This window comes from Rhea pennata, chromosome 6 (assembly GCF_028389875.1).
Source record: "Rhea pennata isolate bPtePen1 chromosome 6, bPtePen1.pri, whole genome shotgun sequence".
In the NCBI taxonomy this organism is placed as follows: domain Eukaryota; kingdom Metazoa; phylum Chordata; class Aves; order Rheiformes; family Rheidae; genus Rhea; species Rhea pennata.
Window position 1 is genome coordinate 8,321,099 of NC_084668.1, and position 26,476 is coordinate 8,347,574.

The following is a 26,476-nucleotide window of genomic DNA, read 5'->3' on the forward strand; positions in this document are numbered from 1 at the left end:
CAGGGTTTGCATAAGGTTTGTAGTTTTTCACTTGTACTGTGAAGCGTGCTTCAGCTGCCTTTCAGGGTTCTGTATCGCCGTACAGTTCACCTGGTGTTTCCGGGCATTCAGGTGTGCGAAGTTTGTGGCTGGACATGGCATTAATGTTAACAGTTGAGTGCAACCTCTGTGCACTTTGCAGTGTAGTGCTCTGTGTCTGGGCTGATTTTTGAAACAAACTTTTAAATACTTCTCGCTATTATCCCAAGGCTTTAGGAATGACTTTTTTTTCCCTCTCCCACATTTTTCTGTTTTGTAAATAAATCCTGCTTCTTTTCCCGCGTTTCCCACCTGGGGTCTGAGCCCAAAGCGAAGGCTTTGGAGCAGTATATCTGGAGAACCGGCGACTGAGCGCATTGGCTCCGCAGCGATGCCTGCGAGGGAGGTGTGCAGCAGAGCTGTAAAGCGATTGCTCAGTATAACTCCTGATTGCCCTGGTGGTTTGGCCTTATGCCATATGGGCATTAATCCCTCGTTCCCCCGCTACGTGTATGCATCCTGAGGAAAGAATCACCTTTTTGCCCTGCTCCCCTTTTCTTGTATCCCTCCTCAGCCAAAAACCTGCACTGGATGTAGGGGTTGATGCCGCTTGCGTTCCTTATGGAGGAAGAGAGCGGGGAGGGGGCTGGGTTATGGCCTTTCTAATAGCAGGCTACTCATGAACCTCATGTAAAAGTCTCTCTTTAAAAAGGTTTCGCTAGTGATCTGCTGGCTTTTCTGTGTTGCCAGGGTTAAAAACTATCTCAAAGCTTGAGAGAAAAAAATTGTCAACGCTTTAAAAGTTTAGATCTGGACCTCACTAACTCTGTTTAATGCAATTTCTTGATCCAGACGTATGCAGGGTTTGGAGGTGGGTTGTGCTGTGGAATCAACATTAATAGTGGAAAGAGGGTGTCTTCCCCCCCCCCCCCCCCAATTAACCATAAAGAAGAATATCCCAGTGCTGGCTAAAACAGCCGTGACTTGTTAGGACATGCAATCCTGCACCCAGAGCCCCATGGCTGGGAACAACAAATGTCAATGAAGTGATAGAGATGATCAGTTTTAGGAGAGATGCTTCCCTTGAAACTACGTTGCCGTCAGTCCACTGATGCATGCCTAGAAGCAGGGGTGGGATCACGGTGTTCAGGTGGCCGGCAGACCTCGGCTACCATACTGGGGCGAGGGGAGTAATTTGTCAGGAAAATCAGACGTGGCCTCCTGGCAACCCTTGCTTTCTCCGTCTTGCCTTTGATCCTCTTTCCTAGCCCAACGCTACCTTTTTGCTCTTATGATTCGAGGTCTGCCTCTGCTCTGTTTGCCCATTTTTTTATGATGCTCTTCCCCTCTCCTTTCCAGCAAGGGTATGTGGTTAAGCCACATGCGTTACCCAGGATAATCTTCCCTGGTGTTTCTTACGTGTTTGGTGTCTCGTTTGGCTGCTTTGGGGAAGTAACTAGATGGTCATCTTTGAAATTCAGGTGCAGATTTCATGTATGTTAAAATCTACTGGAAATTGCTTGATGAGATGCCACAAGGGATCACTGATGTACTTTTAAGTTATAGTTATAATTCCTGTTTTATTATTTTCCCCCTTCACTGTTAGTGTTATCCCAAAGAAAATGCAGTTTGAATAAGTTACTACTTGTTTTGCATGTCTGGATTGGGAGTGTTATATCTTGTAGAAGACAGGTTTAACGAAAATGATGTTAGCTGTATTCTTATCTTTTATTCAGAAACAAATATAAAATAAATCAGTAATAAATAGGACCCTATGCCTTGCTGATGGCTCATCCTATCTATTCTGCTACTGCTTGGCAGCAATAATACTTTTGTTATTGTAACTGCACTCTTTGTAATTATTGTAAAATAATTAAATAAAACTTGATGTTAAATTTTCAATTAATATTTCTTTGCAAGATGATGTCTTTTTTGTTGTTGTTGTTGTTGCCAAACCTAGTTAAAGTGTTGTCTTTCTGAAGGTGCTTAGAGTACTCAGCTTTGGAGCTGACTGCTTCTAAAGAATTCACTTCAGAATGAGAGTTTCCAAGGAAGGATGAGATGTAAAGAAAACATCCTTCTGCTCGTGGAAAAAAACGAAGAATAGAGAAACAATTAAATTAATAACCTGGGAAGGGTCATAACTGCTAGGTCTTGTTCTCATCTATTCCTTGTGTAGGGAAGTAGTGATTTACAGAATATAAAAAAGTAAAAATCTTCCTGTTTAAATGTTAAGAATGTAAGAGAGAGCATTGCATGTTGCCACGCGGTGATATGACTGGTGTGCGAAGAAGGGACGTTGTCAGGGTTTGGTACTACTGTTGTGTGGTCAGTGGTCACGAGAATGAACATTCATTGCAGCATTGACTGAAGTTTCAGATGATGTTGCTAAGATATCTTACAGTCTTTTTGTCTTTGGATTATGTCCTTTTCATTAAAACTGTCATAAAATTTTTCATTAAAACTGTAACATTAGTGTTCTTCACTGAAACTATAAAATCATTATTTATTGCTGAAAATATATCCTGACTCTTTATGGTTGATGTCTCAGCAAATAGATATAATTCAGCTCATAATAATGGAATCTAAGTTTCCTAAGTCTATTAAAAAGCTATATTAAATAATATCTTTCTTTGTCAAATGGGGAAGCAAAAACCTGCATCTAAGAGATTCTGAATCTGAGGTCTCAAAATATAAATGAAAATCACAATTTAAAATTTGGGCAGATGGAATTCATTGTTAGAGGTTTTTGCCTTGCTGTAAGGATGTAAAATACTAGTATAAAGAAGTAAAACTAAGGGGGGAAAAAAAGCCTGTTCAGGGCCTCATTCATTCATCCAGGATCGCTTTTCTTGTGTTGTGTGATTTGAGACTGTTACTGGATCAGGAACTATGTCAATGCTTGTTCAAAACTCGGTGATAGCTGGAGGTTTGTGACCTGCATCTACTTGTCCCACCTTATCCCTGTGGACTGTGAAAAGTTCAAGTAACTAGTAATTTGTAGCGAAAATCTGAGCTCTGTTAGTTAGCTGTGGTGGGTCATATGATACAGGTTTTGTCTGGTAGGTGAATGAGTCTAACAGATATGAAGGAAGATTGAAGGAGAAATGTTATTTTAAGGAGAATTTAGGATATTGCAGGATTACTTTGAACATTTATATTTTTTTCTGGATGAAACCATTGCTTTTCTTAGACAAACTACTGTATGATCAACTAGCAACAAGAAGACTTGAAGTATATCTTTCTTAGGTTCACATGGTGGATACTTGTGTGCCCAGACCCAAGTCTGTCTGGACAGGATATCATTGAATCCTTGTTTGGCTCCTTTAAGTATCTCTTTGCAAAGTCCTTGGCTGGGAATTTTGCCCCTTATAGTGCAAATATGCAAACTTAAGAGCATAAACTCTGCTTTCAAAGAACATTTTTGTAAACCTCTTATCATTTGGTAATTTTTCAAAAGTGAGCATAAGAACTTTTCAATGAACATGTTTTAATTTTTTTTTCCAAATCCTCAGAGAAGATTTGGTTTTCTTGTAGATTGACTGTAGTTGCTAATTAACTTTGTTAATTAATCATGCTACAGGGATGAAACATGCTTGATTAAAAATAAATGAAACCATACAGCAACAAAGTAATGCTGCTGATTTTTCCTATTTAAAAAGAAAGATTAAAAAAACAAGATTAACTTTGAAGCTACATGTCAAATGTTCTTTGCATTTGAAACATCTGAAAGGCTAAAGCAGCTAAAATCTTATTATTTTTGCAGCTCAGTCATAGTGAAAGTGCTTATCCAATTGTAACACTGTGTTTAAAGAAAAATCGGGGCTAAGAATAGTTGCTGAATGTTGTGTCTTAATCACAACTGCCTGAGATGGTGGGTAATAGGGAATAGGTTTATTTAGTCACACGTAGACATGGAGGTCCTTGTTCTCTCTTGTCATCAACCTTATATGAAAGCTTCCAACGTTGCAAATTGGTGTTAAATGCTGTTGGCTCCTAACAGGATTTTGACCACATTTCTCACTGATTATATTGGCATATATTTACACAGAGGTAGTGGGAAATGGCTTACTGCGGGCAATGGGCCAAATACACCACAAATAAAATTCGATGGAATTATCTCTAGGATTAGTTTGGTCCAGAGGCACACTGAGACCCTACCATGTGTCCTACTTAAATGAAGGTAACCATCTGCTCAGGTCTGGCCTTAAGTACACAGTCTCTCCATCTGCGGAACGGAGGAGGGAGAAGGAAAATGCACTGGGATCTATCTGAAATGGGAGCACAGAATTTGTTTGTCAAAGATAACTTATTTTTAGAACACTGTTGCAACAGATGGCTTTTCTGAATCCCCTTCTAAAAGGTTTTCCTCATACATGATAATCCAGTTTCTTTTTTCCTTTATACAATTGAAAAATTGTTTTGTTCTTACTGCCAGAAAGGTTATAAATACTTGTAGGCAGTACCAGAATGCCTATTTTTGCCCTGTTTCACAAAGAAAAACGTTGAAGAAGTTTTTTTTTGGGAATCCTCTCTAGTATTCTTGCTCAGAATGAGGAAAAGATTATTTTACTAGGAAGAGGTCTCTTCAGTGACGGAGCTGGAATGGAATTCAGTTTGGTAAAAGTTGCAGAATTCCAGAAATGCTAACTTGCTCCATGTTAGAGATTAAATGGAGAGAGAAAAGTAGTTCTTTTTCCCTCCTATAAAAGGAATATATATATATGTGTATGTATATATGTGTGTGTGTGTGTATATATACTATATATGCATGCAGATTGCTTGCAGAAAGTGTATGGAGGTGTGGCTTGTGTCTTCCCCCTCCCCCCCCCCCCCCGCTTCCATCTGTTCTCATGAAATATCTTTAGGCATTTATTTTGCAATTAAAAAGTCAACCCTCCTTTAAAGGGTATACTAGCTTTTTTTACTAAAATATATCATGGCAGTGAAGCAGTGCAAAAACGCAATTGGCTATTGCCAGCGGATGAACTAGATGCTTAAAATAGGATTAAACAGTTTTGTAATTTGCCTGTGATAGTATCCAAGCAAGGGTGAGGGAGGGTCTTATGTGTGTTTTAGAAACTGGGTTTTGGGATATTTGAATCAAAGTGTACTAATGTTGTACGAATGCCATTTCTCAAATTTCAGTAATTTCTCAGATGCCCAAAAGAGGATCTTGATATCATGTTGGAGTAACATTAACATGCCTTCAAACAGGATTTTGGCTGCATCATATTGGGATTTCACCAGTATTCAGTTGTTTCGACGTTTACATTTACAAGTCAGAATATTATGAATGCCTGGTATTAAACTGGTAATAATGCAAAAATGAACAAGAAATGTTCTAGTTAATCTGAGAAAGAGAATGATTTTTGGAAGTGGAGGGCAAAAGCCTCTTGCCCCCAGGTTCTGCAGAGCCTGCGCTGAAGTTGGATCCCAGTAAGGCAGAAATACTCAGGTAACTTCTTCCAGGAGGCCTATTTTTTCCCTTGGGGTTTCAAGTTCCTTAATATCTAGAGCCCTGTGGGGAATGGAAACTTTGTCCTAGGGGGGTTGTTTCTGTGCCAAACTAAAGTTGAACATTTTTTACCTTCACAGAGAGTGAGTTCTTTTACAAAAGTCCTCTATTGGTATGCTTTGGTTCATGCTTTGGTACCCTGCTTTCTTAAAATTTGTGTCTGCTGTCAAGTGTTTTCATTTCAGCGAAATTACATGTCTCAATTTAAAATAATAATTCTGCTGAAATTATCCAAGATGGCTTTACTCAACACTTTCATTTTGTTCTCTGACACCCTTGCATTTTGCCCCAGCTGCCCACCTGTTTGTTGGAGGGAAGCAGAGTTGAGCTGCAGTACCGTAGTACCCATTTGCATCTCTGTTCTCTCCCGCTAGGCAGTAAGCCTCACTTCTGTGCCTTTTCTTGCTGCCTGGTGCTACTAATCTGCAGAACGAGTGCTGCAGCGTAGAGCTCTCTCGTAGGTCAGTTTGGAAATGCACGTTCCCTCTGGACAGGAGTGTAGGTGCATGATGTGGTTTCCCAACATGGCTTGGCACCCTGTAAGTGTGAACGGCTTTTATTCTCACGGCGTCGGCCAGGCCATGTAGTATGCATACGCCAAAGGATGTGACCGATGAGAAACCAGCAAGAACATAGCGGTGACTCTAGAGGAGCAGCAGGGCCAAGTCTCCCAGCCCGCCGACCTCTTCTCAGCATCTCCAAAAGCTGGACGCGCTGGCAGCCTCTGAGGGGCGCAGCAGGCGTGTGACGGCGGGTCCCTGCGGGGAAAACTCAACTGAAACATTGTGATTTCTGCTTAAATGGAGAAAGACAGAGAGAGAGGGGGGAAAGAGAGAGAAATGCGGTTCAGTGACCCAAAATATGTGTTGAGTTATGGCCGAATGACATAAGTGCTATCGCTTCCTTTAGTAATTACGAAGGTACTAATAGATGGTGCTTCCCTGGCAGAAGTGGTGCCTGGCGGTTGTGTTCATGGAATTAGATTAAATGCTGCTTTTACTGCATGATGAGAAATAAAATACGGGATAGCGTTTAGGGTTTTGATGAGTGAACGTGAGCTAATGACGGCAGGCCTCATTCCAGGAGGGGCCAGTGCGTCCCGGGGGCCTTAGCCTCACCAAGGCTCAGCATCTTCGGAAATTTCTTTGTGGGATGGGAGTTTTGAAATCCTGTTCTTCACGGCAGCAGAAGAACTAGAGAGGTGGGAAAATGTTCTCTCTACGTTTTCAAGACCTCAAAGTTCATTGCAGTGCACAACTGGAAGGGGAGGGTTGTTTGGTTTTGGTTTTTGTTCTTTTTTTCCCCTCCTTCCTGGCTCAAAACTTTTCAGGAAAGTTGGGGGGTTAGAGAGTGGCCAGTGGTCTCGTGGCCAGGGCAGGGGGGAGAGGTGGGGGAAGCTGGGGTCCGAGCACCTTCCCGCCTGGCTGGTAGCAGCTTTGTGGCCCTCGGCCTGCGTTGTCTCGCCTGACTGGACCCCTGGAGATCTTGCCCGTCAATTAAAAATCTCTGCTGCAGTTACTGCTTGGCGTGATACCCCGGGAAAGAGCCGTAACGCCGCACCGTGCTCCTGTGGGGCGGGTCCTTCCTGCTGGTTGGACCGAACCTAAGTTCTGGGCAAAACATGAGTAAGGGGAAAATTTCAAACATAACAAATGGGTGTTTTCTGTTTCAAATCCCTTTTTGCCGGAAGTTTCCAAAACTGACTTTTGTGGAGAGATTTATTCATCTGCAAATTTTGTATTTCGCTGTGTACTAATAAATTCTCCTGACGCTTCACAGATTGCTTTCCTTTTAAAAATCGATATGCTTCTTTAAGGAAAAAAGCTACGTGAAAAATGCCTTTGTTTTTCTTGAATCCCTCTGAAGTGATACTAGGCTGCTGCAGTCCCAGGTATCCTCGGATGCTCTTTGCTGCCCCGCGCAGCTGCTGGAGGAAATTCCTCCCGTCGCTCGCGTGTCCCGCGGCGGCAGCTTCGCGCGCCGGCCGCGTCAGGGCTCCCCGGCGGGCGCTTTCCCGGGCCGTACCCTGACTCCCTCTTCCCTTTCCCACCTCTGCTCTAACCGCGTTTCTCATTCCTTGCTCGCAGCTTTCCAGGACAGAGCGTCTCGCGGTCACCAAATCCTTAACTAAGCAAAAAGTGGCCGCCGCGCGAGCCCGGCCGCGGGTTTGGGTGAGGCCCGCCAGCCGCCACGGCGAAGCGCCCGCCGCCTGCCCGGAGGAAACACGGTGGTGGCGGCGGCAGCGCGAGGCGGCGGCGCCGCGTGGCCCCGCGGCGCGGAGACGAACGGCTCCTCACGCGCTTTTCTCTCCGCAGGGAGAAGCTGTCCGTGGCGCGGCTGCAGCGGGAGGTCGCGCAGAGCGAGCGCCAAGGAGCCATGGTAAGCCACCGCCGCCGCCGCGCGCCCGCTCCTCGGTCTTGCGCGCGCCCTGCGTGCAGCTGAAAGGCAATTTCAGCTGAAAATACAGTAAATTGTGTTGCCTGATAAAGCTTAGCCAACTGTGGAAAAATGGGAGAATAGAAATACGGAGGCTTAAGAAAAGTCATCCTGATAATTCAGTAACTCATGTAGTGCTCTTTATATCTTCATTTTTCATGTAGCAATTTATGAGATCAGGCTTGTGAGCAAAAATTGAAATGGCTGATTTTTGGGTAACCACAAATTTCAATTTATAGAGCGCCTTATCGCTCCAAAACGATTTTCTTTTTGAGCTGACATATGCTGAGGGTGCCTCATTACTGCCTGTCGAGGAACTTTTCCCGTCTGTTAAGAGCTTGGTTTGTCCCTGTCTTCAGATAAATGTCTTGGGATAAAGCAGGCGAGTTCAAAGGCTTCAAGCCCAGGCCCGTTCCCTCAGCCGTCTTTGCGCAGTGAGTCACGTCGTGGGCTGCGAAAGGATCTGCTCGCCGGTTTGTTTAACCCCGTGGAGACGCTCTGCAGCGGGTCCGTCTGGGGAGCGCGTGCTCCGCGAGCCGCGCGGTGCCGCGGCCTTGACGGCTCAGCAGCCCCCGGCGCGTGCATTTCCTAACCCGTTATCAGAGACGAGTGCGGGGAGACGCGGCCGTGGGGGGACGTAGGTGGCAGCAGGGAGGAACGACCCGCTCCGGACCAGTTGCCTGGTCCTCAGGAAGCTCCAGCTGTGCTGCGATAGGAGCTCCTGGGGATCTGAATCCCTGCTGCGAAGGGACGGGAGCGAGCGGGTTTGCTCAGGCAGGTGTTGCCGATCAGCCCTGAGCTGCTGCTGCGCTGCCGGCCCCGAGCTCCGCTGCCCTGGCCTCTGCAGAGCGCCACTTTGGTTGCAAGGCGGCTGCAGTACCCGACTTAGGGAGTCGGGGAGGTCGAGCGCCTGGTGGTGGTGTGTGCGCTGGGGCAGAAGGTCTGCAGGGACCGAGAAACAAACTTTATCGTGTGGAGCTATAAGCCAGCAGTCTGGAACTGAGATAAAACTCCTGCCGACCGCAGAGAGAATTCTGCCTGAGGAAGAACAGCAAAGAGCAGGCATTGGTTTTGCAATTGCATTTTTCGTTCTAAGTGTAAATAATTTTTCAAAATCTGGGAAGACTTGTTTACTATATTTCAAATAGTTTCCTTTAAGTTTTTTTAAACTAGCTTTTCCTTGGAGGCATAGAACTAATACCATATATTGAGTGTAAAATTCACTTAGTGGGATAATTCCAGACTTTATGAAATAACCAATATTGATTAACCTTCTAGACCTGGTAATGGTTTTTGGTATATGCAATTCCAGAGAACCTCTGTTTTAGGTGGAAATCCGATAGATTTGTAGGTTGTTGTTGTCCTGAAATAGTGGAAGAGAAGCAGTCATAGCAAACGAGCTGCTGAAAGACCAAAGTGATGCATTAGGTTAAAAAAAAATCCTTTAGTTATTGTGTTCAAGAACTTTTCATACGTATTTGTTGGACCCATCGCATGGAGCGATGGGAATCACTTTTCCTCTATCCCATCAGTTCTCAAGAGTTTTAATACAGTAAGTAACATGGCCTTCAAGAGAAGAAAATTTAGGACTGCCTACTGTTTAGCTAAGAGTAAAAATGCCAGATACTTGCTTCAGGTTCCTGGGCTGAGAAGTCATGTTCCTTCCACCCTCAGATATAATTCAATGAGTATCAGATACTTTTTGTCCTTTTTCCATGGACTTGTGGGATTAATCACATAATCAAAATATATGAATGAGATGTAATAGCCTGGTTATTCCACATGGCTGTATTGAAAACAGGGTAGCTCGTACCTAGAACTGAGAGACTATAGGAAATAAATTGCTTGAATTGGGAGAATTGGATAACTTTAGACTGTGAATTGCTGATGACTTGCTCATGTTTCTTTATTTTATGAAATACTGTTAGTAAATGTTGATGATTCTTGATTATCGAAGTGTAGAACTGATTTACCGATCAGTCTACTAAAAGTATTGACAGTGCTGAGCCCACACTGTGGTATGGCTCCTTCTGTAGCTGTACGGCCCTTTAACGTGCGGGTCAAACTTTCTCAGTCATGCTGCTTCTGACTCACTGGAGATATTTTACGTTTTTGCAAAGGAAAAGCAAATGATCACTTCGTATACACGCGGTTCTTATTGAATTTGAAGACAGTGCGGATGTCTGTTGACAGAGGTTGCATTGTTAAAATTAACAGCTTTCAAACGAGAGGAAGAGTTTATTTCAGAACATGGTAAAAACTGGAAGCTGTTTTCATTATCAAACTCCTTGGGTTTTGCACTCATTTAGTCCAAAAAATTGTATAAATCTTTAAGCCTCAGATGTTGGGCCTTTAGGACACAGAATGGGACCTGCAAAGGTGCTCCTTTTCTGTGAAGTTTCATTAAGGGTGAATGATGCCTGATTAGGAAAAATAAGAAAAACATTACCGTACTTACATAGCAGGCTTTGCATGATAAAGTTAGTGTTGTGTTATCAGAAACCCAGATTAGAAAGCTAGAATGAACCAAAAGTATACACAATTACATAATGTTTTAGTAACATAAATTCAAATAATAATTTCCAAGAAAAAATGTTCAAGTTTTTTATTTATTCAGTACCTCTACATATGCATATACGTTACACAGTTGTTTCAGTAGTTTGCACTTCTGCATCCAAGTACTTTAATTCTACTCTATTTTCCATTAGTTCAGTGGCCTGTAACCTACACTAAAGAAATTATACCACTCCAGCAATTTAGTTGTGGAGGTTAAAGTGGTATGATACTGCCTTTTATGCCTACATGGGTTTCACTTAGGGTGGGCCCTAGGCTCTGATTTACCATGTGTCCTGCTGTGTATTTAAGTGATGCAAAGTGATTATCATGGGCTCTTCCCTGTATCCATCTATTTCACACCTGCACCCTTTTGTTAAAAGCGCACCATGTTAACTGAATGTGAGGTCCCCACTGAATAGGTTTCCACCCTCTGGTAATCCTTCTGCATTAGATTGATTTATGAATGTATCAGATTCTTTGTTAGCATGTAAACCACTAATTAATTTAAAGCTCTCTGTGGAAAAATTAAAGCCCTGGTTAAGGCTTTCAACAGGCTCAGATGGTGCTAATAATGGAAAAACAAGTTATATTAATGAGTTTTGATATGGTCAGCACAATTCTTGCTTTACAAACAGTTTTTGGTATAAAATAGTAGAGAGTGCAAGTTTCGGGAAAAAAGAGTGGGAAAGGTAAAAAAGAAAAGCAGAAAAAAACATACTGCCAGTAAGATAGGTCATTTTTGCTAGCAACAGAGTCACCTTTCTTGTTACAACTTTCATAAATGTAATGTTTTTAGATACACATAACAGCCTCTCACAAAACCACTGAGATTGAAATGCAAACCAGTCTTTTTCCCAGATTGAAAGTGAACCTCTAATGTAATCAGCTTTGTAAAAGTCTGCCTTTTGCTCCCTCTGCTCATCATCATGGGCTTCTGAACTGGAACATTGACATGGAGATAGACATGCCAAAGTGCAGAAATGGTCTTGATGGAAATCTTATTAAAAATCAGTAGAAAGTCTGACCATATCATCTGCTTCTTCAAACTCTTGGGATGTTTTATATTTAATGGTAGTTGTTCCCTCTTTCACTCAAATCTAGACCCTTTATTTAGGTGCTAGTTTGGTGAGAAGGAGGAGGAGGTAGAAGACCTCTGCTTGATGATGCTTGTTGAGCTCGAGTGGAACGGAGCTCAAAATAGAAAGCCAAATCTCCTCCTTTTTTGCAGAAAGCTGGAAAAGCTGCATTTTTTTTCAACTCCTACCCCCTCTCCTGCTGCATTTACTTCTCCCTGGCTGTCAGTGCTCTGTCTTGTGCTACCTTTCTGACTGTGTGGTTAGCACCAAAGCTGGTATTGATGCTGCCCCATTAATCAGCTAGCAGGGAGCCCTCCTCAGATGCGTACAGTCAGCGTTTTTGGAGGCCCAGCTCGTAACATCTGCAGCGGGCACTTTTGTTTTTACTGCGGAGAGGGGAATCCTGAGGTTGCTCTCGAGGCGGAGCCTTGCAGATGGCAGCACAAAGTAGCGCCACCAGCGTGGAAGCACTCGCTGTCGGAGCCGTGATAAATCGGCGCAATAGCCTCGAGCAGCTGGGAAAGCTGCTGTTGCAGAAGCACCAGGGTCGTTCAAAAATGGATGATATTTAGTAATAAATGAAGTGTTAAAGATGAGATACAAAAGGCTAAGTTATCTTTCCCAACTTACGTGTCCTTGCCTCTGTGGAATCATCTATCTGCGCTTTAATTAGAAAGTAGCAGCCAGAGAGCCGAAGTCACTGTTTTAAAATGTCTCTTTGAATATTAAACATCCTGACCGGAAAGAAGCAATCTGACCCTTGTTCCTTCTCCTCTGTGAAGTTTTATATTTACACAGCCAGCTTATGCTGTCTAGCTGCTTTTTCTTAGGAGCTTTATCTTATGGCCCTCACCAAAACTCAGGGGCATTAGCAGTAGTTACCATCAGTAACGATTATTGAAATTCTTTGCGAGTCTAGTTTAATGCTCCTGGACCTCGTTAATTGTTCGTACCTCATTAGGCCAAATGTCCTCATTCACAACTTTGCAGCTTTATCCTCCGTGGTTTTTAAATTTGTAGTACAGGAAAAGGCTTGACATTTTAGTTTATCTTGTGTCATAAGTATTTCCTTCTTTTATTTACTTAAATTTGCAATTATGTAGCTATTTTCATAGTTTTCTATTTTAAGGACTGGGAATCTGAGGATTAGTCATGATTTAAAGCAAAATATTTGAGACCTTTAAACAATCATTTTACGGTGAAAATTATAAATGCATTTGCTCACTTTTCCTGAAATACTGAAAGCCTGATTATGTCTGCTCAGAAGTGTTCTGCTTTTCAAAATCAGTGTTAGTCTCTCCTGACTAATTAAGCTGAGAATCTGGTCTATTCACTGAATTCCTCAATCAAATATAAGGCAAACGTTCATTAAAATCAATTAACTTTCATTCCATTGTTGTTTAAGGTGCAGTAGAAGTTTTGTGAGTGCGTAGGGGAATAAAAAGCTCCTTGACAATTCCCCCTCTGTTAGTGGCCTTTCTGAATCTGGCTTTCTACCAGGAGAGGGAGCTACATTCATTTAAAATAACACCCATTTCTAAAGCTCAGTTAAAAAACAAGCATTCTGCAGGATATTTGAAGTGCAGAATACGTGACTTAACTTAAACATTGTGAACCAGTTGGAGTCCTATCTGGCTTCACTGGAGTTTAGATTTTTACCTTGTGGAGGTGGATGGTGCTGGCCGCCGTGTTTTAGAACATCCTAAACTTTGAGGGGCTCTTGGTACTTGCCATTGTAAAGGCAGTCTGCTGTGTCCTCTGTTTTGGTATTTACCTGCTCCATTTGCCTAGGAATTTATTATAGGCATCGCCACTGTAGGAGGACTATTACTGAATCCAGAGGAGCAGGAATCAGTTGTGGCCCTGCTGCTGGAGTTCACCTGCGTGGTCTGGCTCTTCAACAAATTTCTGCAAGTATTTAGTCAACGTGAAGAATCAAATAGAATTATGTAAGTTTCCCTGAACAATGAGGAAAATTATATTTAAAGCACATTTATATAAGGCCTGAAAATAAAACAGGGGTCACTGTAGAAAGTATGCCATATAATTGAAATTGCCCTCAAGTAGAAATTGCCATTTATACATTAGATAACAAAGGCAGGAGATGTTCAAGGCAGTAGAGAGGAGGTGCATGCACTCGCATAATATCCATTGGGTATATTTAATATCAGAGCAGCAGTTGACTTCAATGTGAAGCAAATCCCACTTTATGACTAGAAACAGCTGTATCCCGCCCAAGGCAATACCTCAGTGCCTAATAGGGGTGATGCACACATGCACTAATAACAGTGAATTGTAGACATTTTAATATCAAAAGGTTAAGCCCTGCAATCCAGAGCACCTCCAGGCAACGGGCTGAGTTGACTGTCGGAAGCTGTACCCTCGCTGGATTAATATTTTTGCAAGGATGACCTGAATAGAGCTGCTGTTTGAAGAGATGGAACATTTGCAGTCAGGTTTGATCTAATGCAAGAGAGGAATCTCAGCTGGAACAGAATTAGTCACAATATGCGAGAGTCTAAAGAAAGAAGAAGGATATATGAACTGGACTGACAATTTGAATTTTATGCAAACTAGGAAGGTAAATTTATAGAGATTAATTGTGGTGAAACTACTATGATATACTTGGTATTGCAACTTTTTGGAAGGGTCTAGGGAAATTAGCATACTAAAAGAAATCACTAGATTATGGGGTTTTTTTTGTGGCTACTAGTTAAACTGTTACTGTGGAATTTATAATACTTACCAGCAGTATAACTTCTACCTAAAACATCTACTTACTGCTTAAGTTCTGCGAGCACAGGAAGTTCAGTGTAATTTATCTTGTTAAGACTTTGTGTTTGTTCTTAAAAAAAAATAAACCTCTTTGATGGTATTTTCAGTTTTTGTTCTTAAATCATGTAGGCCCACTTGTGAGACCAAATTAAAATTGTTGTCTTGTCAGTTCAGGTCTGTGGATTCAAATCTGGCTGCAATAGCTGTCTTAACAAATCAAACTTTTATGAACTATTACAATATTTATCTCATCTCATGGTTGTGTGTGTTGTGTTACAGTCACCCTCACCGTGCTTTGAGCCACCTGCTGATTTATTTTGTAAAGTACGGCTAAGACAAGGCAGAGGACAGGACTGCAGCAATACCAATTTCCCAAATTCACTTCAGTCTAATCAAGCCCATCAGTTTAGGAGAGCATTTTCACTGCAGGATGAGGAGTACGGTCTTCAATTTCTCTGTTGTATGTTGTCATCTAAAGGTGAACTTAAATGCCGCTCTGTTTCTTCTGAGATGTGTGGCACTAATCCAAGCACAAACCAGGGAGCGTGGGTTCTTTTTTTCTTTGTTTTTTTTGTCTTTGTTCTTTGTGGGGTTTTTTTAGGGTTTTCTTTGCAGAGGGGGTGTTCATTCCAGCAGAATGACCCCTGCCACCCTCCAGATGTGACAGAAAGGATATTGGTAGTGAGAGAGGTTTACGTATGGGGAAGGAAAAAGCTGTGTACTGGGAGTATTGCGCCGTTGTGCCGACTCCATTGCGTGCCCATCTATTTAAGCGAGCGCGGGGCTGCTGGAGCTTGTGCTGGCAGGTCTCTGCTGACCCCTGGAATGATCAAGCTCCAGCAGCGCTTTAGACTCTGACGTAGTGGAGTAAAAACCCTTTGCTGCAACAGTGTACAGGGTCTAGCACAACGAAGTCCCGATCCCTGGTTGAAGCTCTGTGGCACCGAGATAGTGTGGTTATGTACCGTCGTCTCATCCAGTTCCCTCTGGACAGAGACAAGATATATGTACATATACCTATACACAGAAGTTAGTCTACCAGAGAGTAATAAAAAAGAGAAAGCGGAAACTGGGCAAAAAAAATATTGGCTTTTTTCAGGCCACTGAACACTTTGCAGGCAGATGTGAAAATTAATGGCAGTTTGTTTGAGCCAGATTGGAACTTGAGAATGTTCTCTGTGCCATTAACCCGAATTTGGTTTCTGCCCCCGTTGGCACAGCATAATCACCTTGCTCTCTGTAAATTACGTTCAAGATTTAAAAGAAATTAAAACATAACAGGGAAATTTTGTCCTCTTATGCTTCTGTAGCCTTATATAACTTGAGTTAGCCGCTGTGAGTCTTCCTTTCTTTCCCTCCCTACTTCTGTCTCATAACCTTTAATTTGATTTTTGCTTTGTCAGGAGTTCGCTTTTACATACTTTGTATTTGTTTTGGCTCTATGCTCATTGCATTGTGATAAGGCATCGTTTGGCATTCTACGGGATCTTTTATAATGAAGATCTCATGACATAGTTTTCCAAGTCTGGAACTGGTGGCCAGACTTGCTTCAATGTCCTGCGAGAGGAGACTGTCTAGACTGTGGGAATGACTGTGATGTTTGGATTGTGTTATTTCCATGCCACTTGGCATGACGCGCTCCGCAGTTATTCTGGAAACTAATAAAAATAATAGTACCATGCCTGATACAGAAGCTTCACCTGGCTGTGAAATGTCTTTCACTCATTCTCCCAAATACAAAGATAAGTCCTCTAATGTTTGGGGCTTTGGGGTTATTCCCTAAGACCGTGTACGGGTGCCCCCACACAGAGAACGAATGCAGGCATGCACGTTATGTAAAAGCTGAGTGCCAGACCTGCCGGATGGCCATGACTTTAGGAGAAACCTAGTGTACTTGAGATGTTGGTACTGCTGAGCCTCCGCAAAACAATGTCTGGGGGCATCTTCTTTTTCCTAAGAAATGTAGCGGTCACAAATCAAGTTGCGGTTTGTCTTTGTTGTTTGATACTTCATTCTGGCTTCATTAGGTTTGCTGCCTAATTCCAGTCTAATCTTGAAAACTATTTAACTGCTGTGCCCAAATTGCTTATTTTTAAAACAGGCTTTGTTTCAGCTCTTCTGCCTTTTATAGGGTTGTCTCTTTAGACTGTAAATCTTTGGGGAAAAGGCAGAATCTTATTAGGCTTCTAAATAGCGCCTGGAGTGATTTGGAGCCTGGAAGTGCTGATGTGCTATAAATAATCACAGCCCAGTACTTGGGAGGAATGCCGAGGGGGAACTCGGCTCAGTATGCACCGTCCGTATGACAGGCGTTTTGTAATTGCATCTTTACACTGCCGATTTGTGATCAGCATCCATGGTGACACTGCTTCTGTCGAAACAATTTCTAAGTACCAGAAAAAAAATATTATCTCTTGGGAACATCCTGCTTCTGGTAGTATCTATTAACAAGTGCCCTGAAACAGTGACTGGCAGAGTTTCCCGTTTACGAAACTTTTTCCATGTCTGTCGCTAGAGGAGTAGGTCGTAATTCCCTGCTTGTTCTTGGAAGTCTTGTGTTACAGGCGATTGCCTTGTGCTGTTGAGAGCAAACCAGCTCAGAAAGGAAAACTCGTGGTGTGGGAGATACCATAGGAAAATACATGCCTTAAATCAGGAGCTGGAGAGAATTTTCATGCTAAAACTAAATTTCCGAGCGGTGTCGGTTGTGCTATTCTAACATCATTTTTCCAACTGTGGTACGTTGCATTAGTTGATAAGGGGAACCTGTTCCCGAATTGAGAAAGGTGTAGGAGGAGGCAAGTGAAACGTGGTGAGACAGGAGGATGAAGTTTTGCCTGGCCTTGTTCTTTCTCCGCAGGTGCTGACCTGCATGGAGCGCCCAGGGAAGCCGTGAGATCCCAGGGCTCTGGTGGGCTCTTCCCGCTGCCCCGCGGGGGCTGAGGGATCGCGCTAAACACTTGTGCGTCTTTGCAGGGTTTGCTTGTTTGCTTGACTTGGCTCATGTTGTTTCTTTTCGGACCCATTTAGACCAACGTCGTTCATATTTCACCTGTATTGAATTTGATACCAAACCTGATGTCTGGAGTGACTGATAGGAAGCTGTTCATTTTTACAAAATATAGTAGCTCCCGGGAGCACTAGTGGAGAGCAAATTTCCTGCTTTGCAGATATGCAGCAAAGCTGCTTTTTTGCCAAAGCTTAGAAGCGATGCAAGTACAAAGAGTGTGCTGTCCTGTTCTTCGTGACCCTCGCGCCCGTGGGGCCGGCGAGACTGATCTGGCCGCGATCCAGACATCCAGACGGCTCTCGAGCATCGCTGAGCAGCGCTGATGGAGAAGGGTCACTCGCGCTTGCAGGAGGCCAGCGCCTTCTCCGAGCACCTGCCACGGTGAAAGCCAGGTGAAGCCTTGGTGCATTGGCCAAAATGTGCCGTGAATTTTGACCTACTCCCCTGGCTCCTATTCTGGTTCTTTAGGCTGTAGAAAACCTGCATAGACATTACAGCTGCGAAAGGACAAGGCATGTTAATCATAGGATTATGTGGTTTATTGCCCTGTAACAGAACTTCTCATCAGCCTGGATAGCTTCAACTACTTCCATTTGTTTTTTTTTTAAATCCATGTTAAAGATGGAAGAGGCAGAAAAGAGAGGAGATGCACCCTCCTTGATTTAAGTAGTTGAGACTTTCTTTATAGAAAGAACACCTCTTTTTTTTCTGTAAGAAAATCAAGCTAACACTTGCAGTTACCATCCCTTACTCTTAAGCTGGAAAAAACACTAGATTTTTTTGTAGTAATCCTGCATCAGGTAAGTGTACATGATTACATGCAATTAATAGATTAGAGTAATAGATTAGAAATAAGGTTAGATACTATGCAACAGTTGTATTTTATGTATGCAGATAAACTTGGAAGAGGAGGCTGGACAACTAAGTATCACAAGTTAGCTAGCTGGTAGATGAGTTGAGTTTGGTCTCTGAAAATTTGAAAAGACATTCAAGTGCACCTGTTACTGAAATGTGATTCTGCAAAATGATAGCGGGTTTTGATACCATCTTTCAGTTTTACTCGTTCGAGTTGTGAACAAGGGAAGAACAGAATACAAATTTGTTATTTTATATTTTTCAACCGAACAACCAGGCTTGCAAACTCGGTCTGGTGTCTGAGAGTCAAGTCTGTTCTTTTGGATGTGTGCATTGTCAGCGCCAGTAAAGAGTTTACAGTGGTAGCTCTGTTTAAAAATACCATTGAAGATGTGCCAGCGAGCAAACAACCTGCCACACATCCTATAGCCTATATTGCCTATAGCAGGGCCTGCAACACTCAAGGATGAAAAAGACTGAGAGGTACCTTCGTCAGAAAACTAAGCACTAAGACATCTTGTTTACTCTTGTTTACTCTTGTTCCTTGCATGTATTCCAGAGTTTTTTTTTCTTTTACAGTTACTTTTTGACCGTAAAAGGACTCTGCAAGTGAACACAGAAGAAATTGTAATGAGATCTGACATGTTCATGAGCAATGTTGTAGAGAGCCTGAGCAAAAGAAATGCTGGATGGGAGGGTGGCCAGCAGCGAACTAGTGATGCCAGAGGTGTTGAGTATGTTAGATGAGAAAGGCAGATAGATGCATATGTGTAAAAACTAAAATCTCAGAGTTTCCCATATCTGTGGGGGTTTGGTGGCACTGCAAACCACTCTGAGCTACCTCTCACGGTTGGCATGATTAAGGCCCCATTCTCCCAATTGCTGTTTAGCCTTGCATCTATTTCACTTAACTTCTTGATAATCCTTGGTGGGGAATCCCATCCATGAAAAGTGCAGAAAGTGAAGCAGGCCAGACTTTCCCTAGTGTCAGGGCAGCAAACATACACTGCTCCTAGCTTGGGAATAAATGCTGACTTTCCCTGGGGCAGTGAAACAGAGCTCCAGGGGCCGGTCCTTTAAGCCAAATGCAACTCTTAAAAGTGTTTCTCTTATGTTTATCCTGTGTATCCTACTGCCTGATTTCTATCTCACTAATACAGAGCCAAGAGGGAGGTGCCTGATTCAACTGTATGCCCATTTACTCTGTGAGCATTCAGTCATTTAGAAAAGAAAACATTTAGATCATCTAAAGAACATGTTGGCCAGTTACAGGAAAATGAGATTCACTTTGGACATAGACACACAGTCGTTTAGGTAAGCGATAGTGGTGGTTAGTGCAGCAGCAGCAGCATTGGTGGGGATGGTGCTAGTGCTCCATCCTCTGCAGCACTGCACAGCCAACAGGGGAGTTCAGAGCGTGTCCAGCAATGGGGTTGGTGCAACGGACTGACTTGGAGCCAGCCTGAGCTTCAAGCAGTTCTCTGCTGACCTGAAAGGCCTGTGACCTCCCGCTGCTGGTCAGGACTGATCAGGTTGGGGCAGTGACCTCTTCTGCCGATACAGAGAAGAAGCCATGTGTCTGTGCTCTTCCTGTCCCTTGTGCTCTGGGACTGTGTCCATTCGTGGCATGCTTTGGAAAGCATAGGAATAAATATTGCCAATCTGTGTTGCTTCGTACAATTTTTGATGAGGGGACTACAGCTTGGCTATTTTCAGATGAGGCATTTCGTAGGTTAGAGTCAATACTGGATATGAATAGTTTAGCTTGACGGAAATGTCATCTCTCATTGTCTTCTTACCTGTTCCTTCTCTTCTAACCTTTTTACAGACCATGCTGCTTTTGTGGTGGAGCACTATTGCAGGGCAGCAGGCTTGCCCTAATGGATAGGCATCAGTATATCCATTCATAGTGTATCAGTATATCCAGGAGTATATCAGAAGTGAAATTCCAACATGACAGCAAAATCATGGCTTCTTTCTCCCCACTATGTAGGCTTCCCAGCTCTGCTAAAATACTGTTTTGCTCTGAGGTCTACATAGTGCCTTATCAAAATGTTTTTTACCAGGTTAAAATTAACGTGAATACACTTGCTTCTGAATTGACTGTTGGCTGCCATAGTTCATGGGGTTTAAAAGACAGGATCTGGGAACTCTGCCTTTTATAACCTCCTTTGAAAATCTTTCTTAGATGCAAAAAGAAAATACCAGCTGCAGTATTGACCCGCCATACAGTGCTCAAAGACCCTCTTCCCTCCTCTTTCCTCTCGCCCACTGATAACACTTCACTGTCAGCTGGCGCTTCCTGTATTAAGTCTTTTGGGTTTGATTTATCCTAGCAGTGTGAATATAAACAACGATGGATTGAATATTCATACATTGTATTTTAAATAATAGCGAATGTCAGTCATCGACACAGTTTATGTTCTAAGCCCTAAACTTGGATACCTGCATTAATAGTTTCAAGAATGATCTGTAACCACAGGGGCTTTTATATTGGAGCTTACATCCCTGGCTGCCAGGGGTGGAAGAGTTATCTGTGGTCATGCCTAGCTCTCTCAGGCGCTGCTCTTGGTTTGTGCCTGCAGATGTTAAGTGTAATTCAAACATTGCTTGTTACTGATGAAGAGGAAGAAGTCAAAGATAGTTGATAGTTATGTAGCTGTTGCTGTTGATCTGGAACTTCTCCAAGTTCACTGATTTCTGTTGGCCAATAAGACATGCTACAAAATGCAAGTTAATGAAAAGAGCAAGAATGAATAACACAGTGCAGTGCTAAGGCTTTCCTTTGTTCTTTAAAATGGACTATGTCCATTTTTTATTTATATGCAATCAAATCTATGTCCAGACTGGAGTTTCATCCAAGCTGGCAGCTGATCTGTTATTTATAAAACCCATGCCATATTAAAAATTAAATATAATCTGGGCATGAGTAAATGTGGAAAAAGTCCTACATCTTATGACCTGGATGCATCTATGTAGCAGTGAGTGCTACTTTGACTTCTCTGAGTTCCTGCAATGGAAACTGCAACCTTATCCTTCCTTCCACCCGGAAAAAGAGTAGCAGCAGGCCATGACACTCTTGTTTACTGTCACCCACTTTTTACTCCTCTGCTTTATTTACTACCTGTCAGCAGTAGAAGGCAAGGGTAAAAGCAGAGAGCCACTCCACTGTTGGCAGCTCCTGCCCCGTTTAATAACACCAAGATGGGCTTTTCTTCAGATTTTACTGACCTTCTTGTGGACAATAGGTGTTGCTTCTGGTTGGAAGAAGATAGCAGTAAAAAACATTATAATTTTAATTCACTGATCTGCTGGCTTACTGCCTTTCTTGCCAAAACACTTTTCCACTTTCTTTATTTACAAGCTTTTCAACTGTTTTTTCAGACAGTTGTGTTGAAAGTGTTGCCGTAGTGATGCCCTTGCAAGAACTGCATGCAAATCTCTTGGCCCCTCACTGCAAGTCAACAGTAGGTGGGTAGTTCTTAGGTCTTAGCTATGATGTTAAACAAGATAGAGATGTTTAGGCAGAGAAGATCATGAATGAAGTCCTAATATTTTAGTATTACCACTAATATAGAGATAAATTTATCTACAGCAGTTTTTTTTGTGGAAATGCCATATTGTCAATGTGTCGTTTTCTGTGCACAAATTAGTCCGTATTTGGAGTTGCATGCTTTTTTTCATTTGTATTTTATTTTCATTTGTTCAGAATGGTTGACTTGCTGCAGAGCTACCTCCTGTATTTAGAAAGAAAAATTCATGAGAATGTTCTTCTCATCCCGGGTAGAATTTCTGATTAAATATGAGGTAGAAAAATGGAAAAGGACTAAATATAGCCAATATCCCACGGAGCAAGCCATTTACTTCAACTGGGTCTGTCTCTAAATCACCTGAGATTGAACCTGGATTTCTGTATTCCTGGTCATTGTGCTGCGGGGAATTCAGTCCCGTGGCTTATTTATTTAAAGTGAATCAAATGTAGTAGCGAGTGACAGAGGGACTGGCACTCAGTCTTCGGGAGAGCGTACGGCTGATGGGAGGAGAAGCTTTCCCAGGTCTGCGAAGTCTTTAGCTGTTTGTGTGTGCCGTAACTGTGTTACTGCTTAATGACTGCTGCTACTTTTGATGTGGCTTTTTTTATTGAAAGATTAGTTCTGTGAAAAGTAAACTGCAAAACCCTAGCTGTATTTCTGTGAACAGGAGTTTTTGTTTTGCCAAGACGCTAACATTCGGTGTTTCATATATTGCCCCATTTATCTGTTCTTTAGGAAGAGTTTGGGAATCGCAGATCTGACATGAAATTGTTGATGAACAATTTGACAAATGCTTAAAATTAAAATTACAATTAAAATTTTTTAAAGGTAAATTTGAATAGTCGTCAGATATAGAGCTTCTGCTGCTTTGCTGGCCTGGATGATTTGGCTGTGTTCTCTTGCAAGTTCTTGTCTACACACATCATTTTTGTGATGAGTTATGGTTCAAACACTGGGATTATTACACATTTTCTGGAATCAAACAAGTAGGGAATGCAAACTGGCATGGATAGGTTTTTTGTTTGCAAGTGAGTTAATAAAGTCTCATTGTAAACAAGATACATTGGTTATAGAACTTATTTCCTAATACATACGCTTCATATACGTAGTATAAAAATAACAAACACGTTTATGCTTGGTTGGACATCTTAATGCAATGCAAGTCACCTTACAAAAAAACCCTGTCTAGCAAAAGGCTTGGAATTGTAATCAGCCATTAAAACCTAACATGTTTCAGGGAAGAAACATTTTTACATTACATCACTTATTATTTCCACTATTTCTCATTTTGATTTTGACAGAAGTTTATTCTGCACACTTCTGAATACTAGATATTCATACAAATTATCTGTCTTAATATTGTTTCCAAGTTTTTATTTGATCTTGAAAAACATTTCATTATGTTTAATTTAGGGAAATGAGATTTCTTTAATTACTGTCTGTAGAAGCTATTAAAAGCTCAATTACATTTGCAAATTCATTTTTGAAAAGCTTTATCATTTTAAGATTAATAATAATAAAAAAAAAAAATCCACGATCTGACTGCATCAGACTTCGTAGTCCCCTAAGGAGTATACTCCCTCTACCCCTCCTCCTGTCAGGAAATAGTATGTTGAAAATGGAAAAAAAATTAATTATGCTAAGAACTGAAGATCAGTTCAAGTCTTTGAAACGGGGCTGCGAGTTGTGAATGGGAGTGAAGAGCAGTAGTTTCATTAGGGAGGCGAGATTCTCGAAGTACGTGTCGGTTGCCTTCGCCGGCCGCCGCGGCTCCGGCGCGGGGACGAGCCCGGGGGCGCCGGCCGCCCGGGAGCGGCTCCCGCCGCGGGGCTGCGCGCGGCCGCTCTGCCTTGCTCCCCGAGCACGCTCGGAGCAGCCTCTGGGAGACTGACTGCCTGTGGGCTTGGTGGGCCTCTTTTTTAGTGGTTTGGTTTGATTGGTGACTCCGGCGCGTTTCCTGCGCCGCGCGTTTTTCGGCGGGGAGAGCTCCCTTGCAAAGTGCCGGCCGCGCGCCGGGGCCGAGGGCGGGCGGCCGGCGGGAGGGCCGGCCGAGCTCCCTCTCGAAAGGCTTTAGAAATTATTTGAAATTTTCTCGGTAAAACAAGTGTTGTCACAACTCCAACTGTATATACAGTAGTGCTCACGTAACAGCCTGCCTAATTCAGATTAATTGTGCGCTTGCAGTGATGAAGGAGCTTCAGCACAGCAGTTACTCTGCTGTACAGAGGCAATTAAAACCGTATCAGTGCAGTATAAATACAGCTGAATGAAGTTGCTGTCCTGCCACATGGTGGCAATTTTGACCTGCTGCATAACGAAAGCTAGTCTCATATTTTATTCAGAAGCAGTGACTATACCAAGGAAATGTTTTTAATTTACTTGAATCAGTCCGTGGCAGTGTTATCACCAACGAATGTACAGTGCGTAAACCACGGTCTTATTGCCACTAAAATATCAGTAGTAGTAATAAATGTTTCCCTCTCTCTATTCGTCATAGAGCTAGGCAAAGCCTGAAGTTTACATCTAGTAGTCACTGCATATAGCCTGATACGAGAGAGAGAGATTCATTAGCATATTAAAATTAATACTGGAAAATAAATTACTTGTTTCAAATTATTCAAATTAACTATTTTCAAGGCAGTTTTCTAAAATGCTAAGACAAATTATTTAGTGCCAACAATTAGATTCTCCCGCTTTATCCTGGCCGCCTGTCGTTTTGGGAGTGGAAAGCTGTTCTAAGCAGCCTTCCTTTTTGCTTTTTGCAATGGAAGAGCTAGAAGATGGCCTAAATTAAGGGACTACTTGGTATACTATTTGTATCTTGATGTTGTAGAGCTATAGTGGGAATAAATTCCTGAAAAAGGATTATATCATGAAATAATCGGTTAGGAAAACGCAGCGAGTTAATAAAATCAGGAAACTTTCTTCTTCAGCCTCTGCAGTACAAATCTGTATCAGGTGGAGGGGTAATTTGCTTTGATTACAAAGCTACCATGCAATTTCCAACTGAACATTTTCATTTTAAAGAGACAGAAATAACATTAAACACAAAGCTACCTCTTCCTCCGTGAACCTTCCAAGTACTTATTTGTGTTTATGTCTTAATGCTTCACAGTGCTCTAAAAACACCTATAGCTTCATGCCTGGGAAAGCTTTCAGAGTATTTGAGAATATTTAGCCATATTCCCAGTATAGCCAGCAACAGTAATCAGGGACGAAGGCGTATTAACTGCCCCGTCGGAAAGCTCTGGTTTCAACAGCTGCCTAATTTAATAAACTCTTGTTACAGTAAAATGATTCAACTGTAAGCAGCCTGTACAAATTGTAATAAGCATACGAAGAAATGCACTTCTCTTTTTTCCATTCGTTGAGGGTAGTGGTTTTTCATGCTGTCAAAGGCCACTACCAGGAGAGCTGCAGTATACTGCAAAGTTGTTTGTCAGTGGCTGGGTTTATTTTTGCAGAGAAGTATTGATTACAGAATGAGAAACATTTAGTTTAACAGCGATCGATGAGGAGCAGACAAAGGACACACTGAAGTTTCACTCATTTTAATTTGAGCTAAAATGCAGAACCTAGTGCAATTTATGAGGAAGTAAAAAATGACATCCGCTCGCTCTCCTCGTGATGGCATCTCTTCCATCTGTGGGATGAGTTTAGATGGGGTGAGGGGTCTTGGCCTCCCACCAGGTGGGTTTGGAGCAAGCTCCTTGGGGGCACGCAGGGAAGTCCTGGTGGCAGTGGTTACTCTGGCCTTGACGAGGAGATGCCATGGCCTTGGCAGAGAGGTGACAAGCCAGCTGGCCCGGTGCCTCTAGAGGGGACGGTGCTCCTCAGCCGTTGCCCGCCTGGAGTGCTTTTCCCCACCAACGTGCAGGACTTGGAGGAGGAGCCACCTAGGATTCCTTGACTTGTTTTATCACCAAACCAAACACAGGGTCTTGTAAAATCTGTGCAATTTAGCTCTTTACTTTCCTTTAGCCAACAGGTCAAGATGTGGGCAGCCCCGGCTTGGGCATCTTCTGTTAACAAGAGGTACTTGAAGAAATAGCATTCAAACACCCTGCTTTATCTCAGGGGAATTAAATATATTCATTGTGTCGAAAAAAGTGAGTTATTATTAGTTAAAGAAACCAACTGGGAGATGGAGACCCAAATTCCAGTTTCTATTCAGTTAATATTTTATAATTAATCCTAGAAAAATGGAAGAGCTAGAGGATGGGAATTGCCCCTCCTCATCCCAGTGGTGCATCCCAAGCTCTTCCATAGCTCCTGGCTGCAGCCATCTACCAACAGTCAGGTGTAAGAGTCCAGCACCTCTCAGGGCAGCAGAAAAACATAAAGCTCTCTCTCACATTTATGATCTTTAAGTACTGTATTGTGACCTGATACAGGGCTAACACCATTTTCTTGCACTTCCCAGTCCATTTGCCTACATACATCCAGGTGCATTAGACCCAAGGAACCTGTCTCAGGCTTCATGCATCATCTTGGGCAGGCACCTTGTTCTCCTGTGCGTTGCTTCCTGACAGTAATTTTCCAAGCAGTGCAACCTTTAGGATGAATATTCATGCGATTGTATCCTGCCCAGTGAACTGGAACCCATAATTTGGTAAGAGACTCTAGGAATTACTCAATACTACTGTAACAGTGATTGCAGTGTGTGGCACACTCACATCCATGATGTTGTTGTATTGGT

At 42.5% G+C, this 26,476-nt stretch overlaps 1 protein-coding gene across 1 annotated transcript in view; it reads left to right on the top strand.

Annotated features, from left to right (window-relative positions):
- The window catches only part of NCKAP5 (NCK associated protein 5), a 349,664-nt gene that overhangs the window by 134,352 nt on the left and 188,836 nt on the right, over positions 1 to 26,476 (top strand). Inside the window, exon 3 of the mRNA XM_062579086.1 lies at positions 7,856 to 7,915. Within this exon, the coding sequence (XP_062435070.1) occupies positions 7,856 to 7,915 (60 nt within the window). The remainder of the gene's footprint in view (positions 1 to 7,855; positions 7,916 to 26,476) is intronic.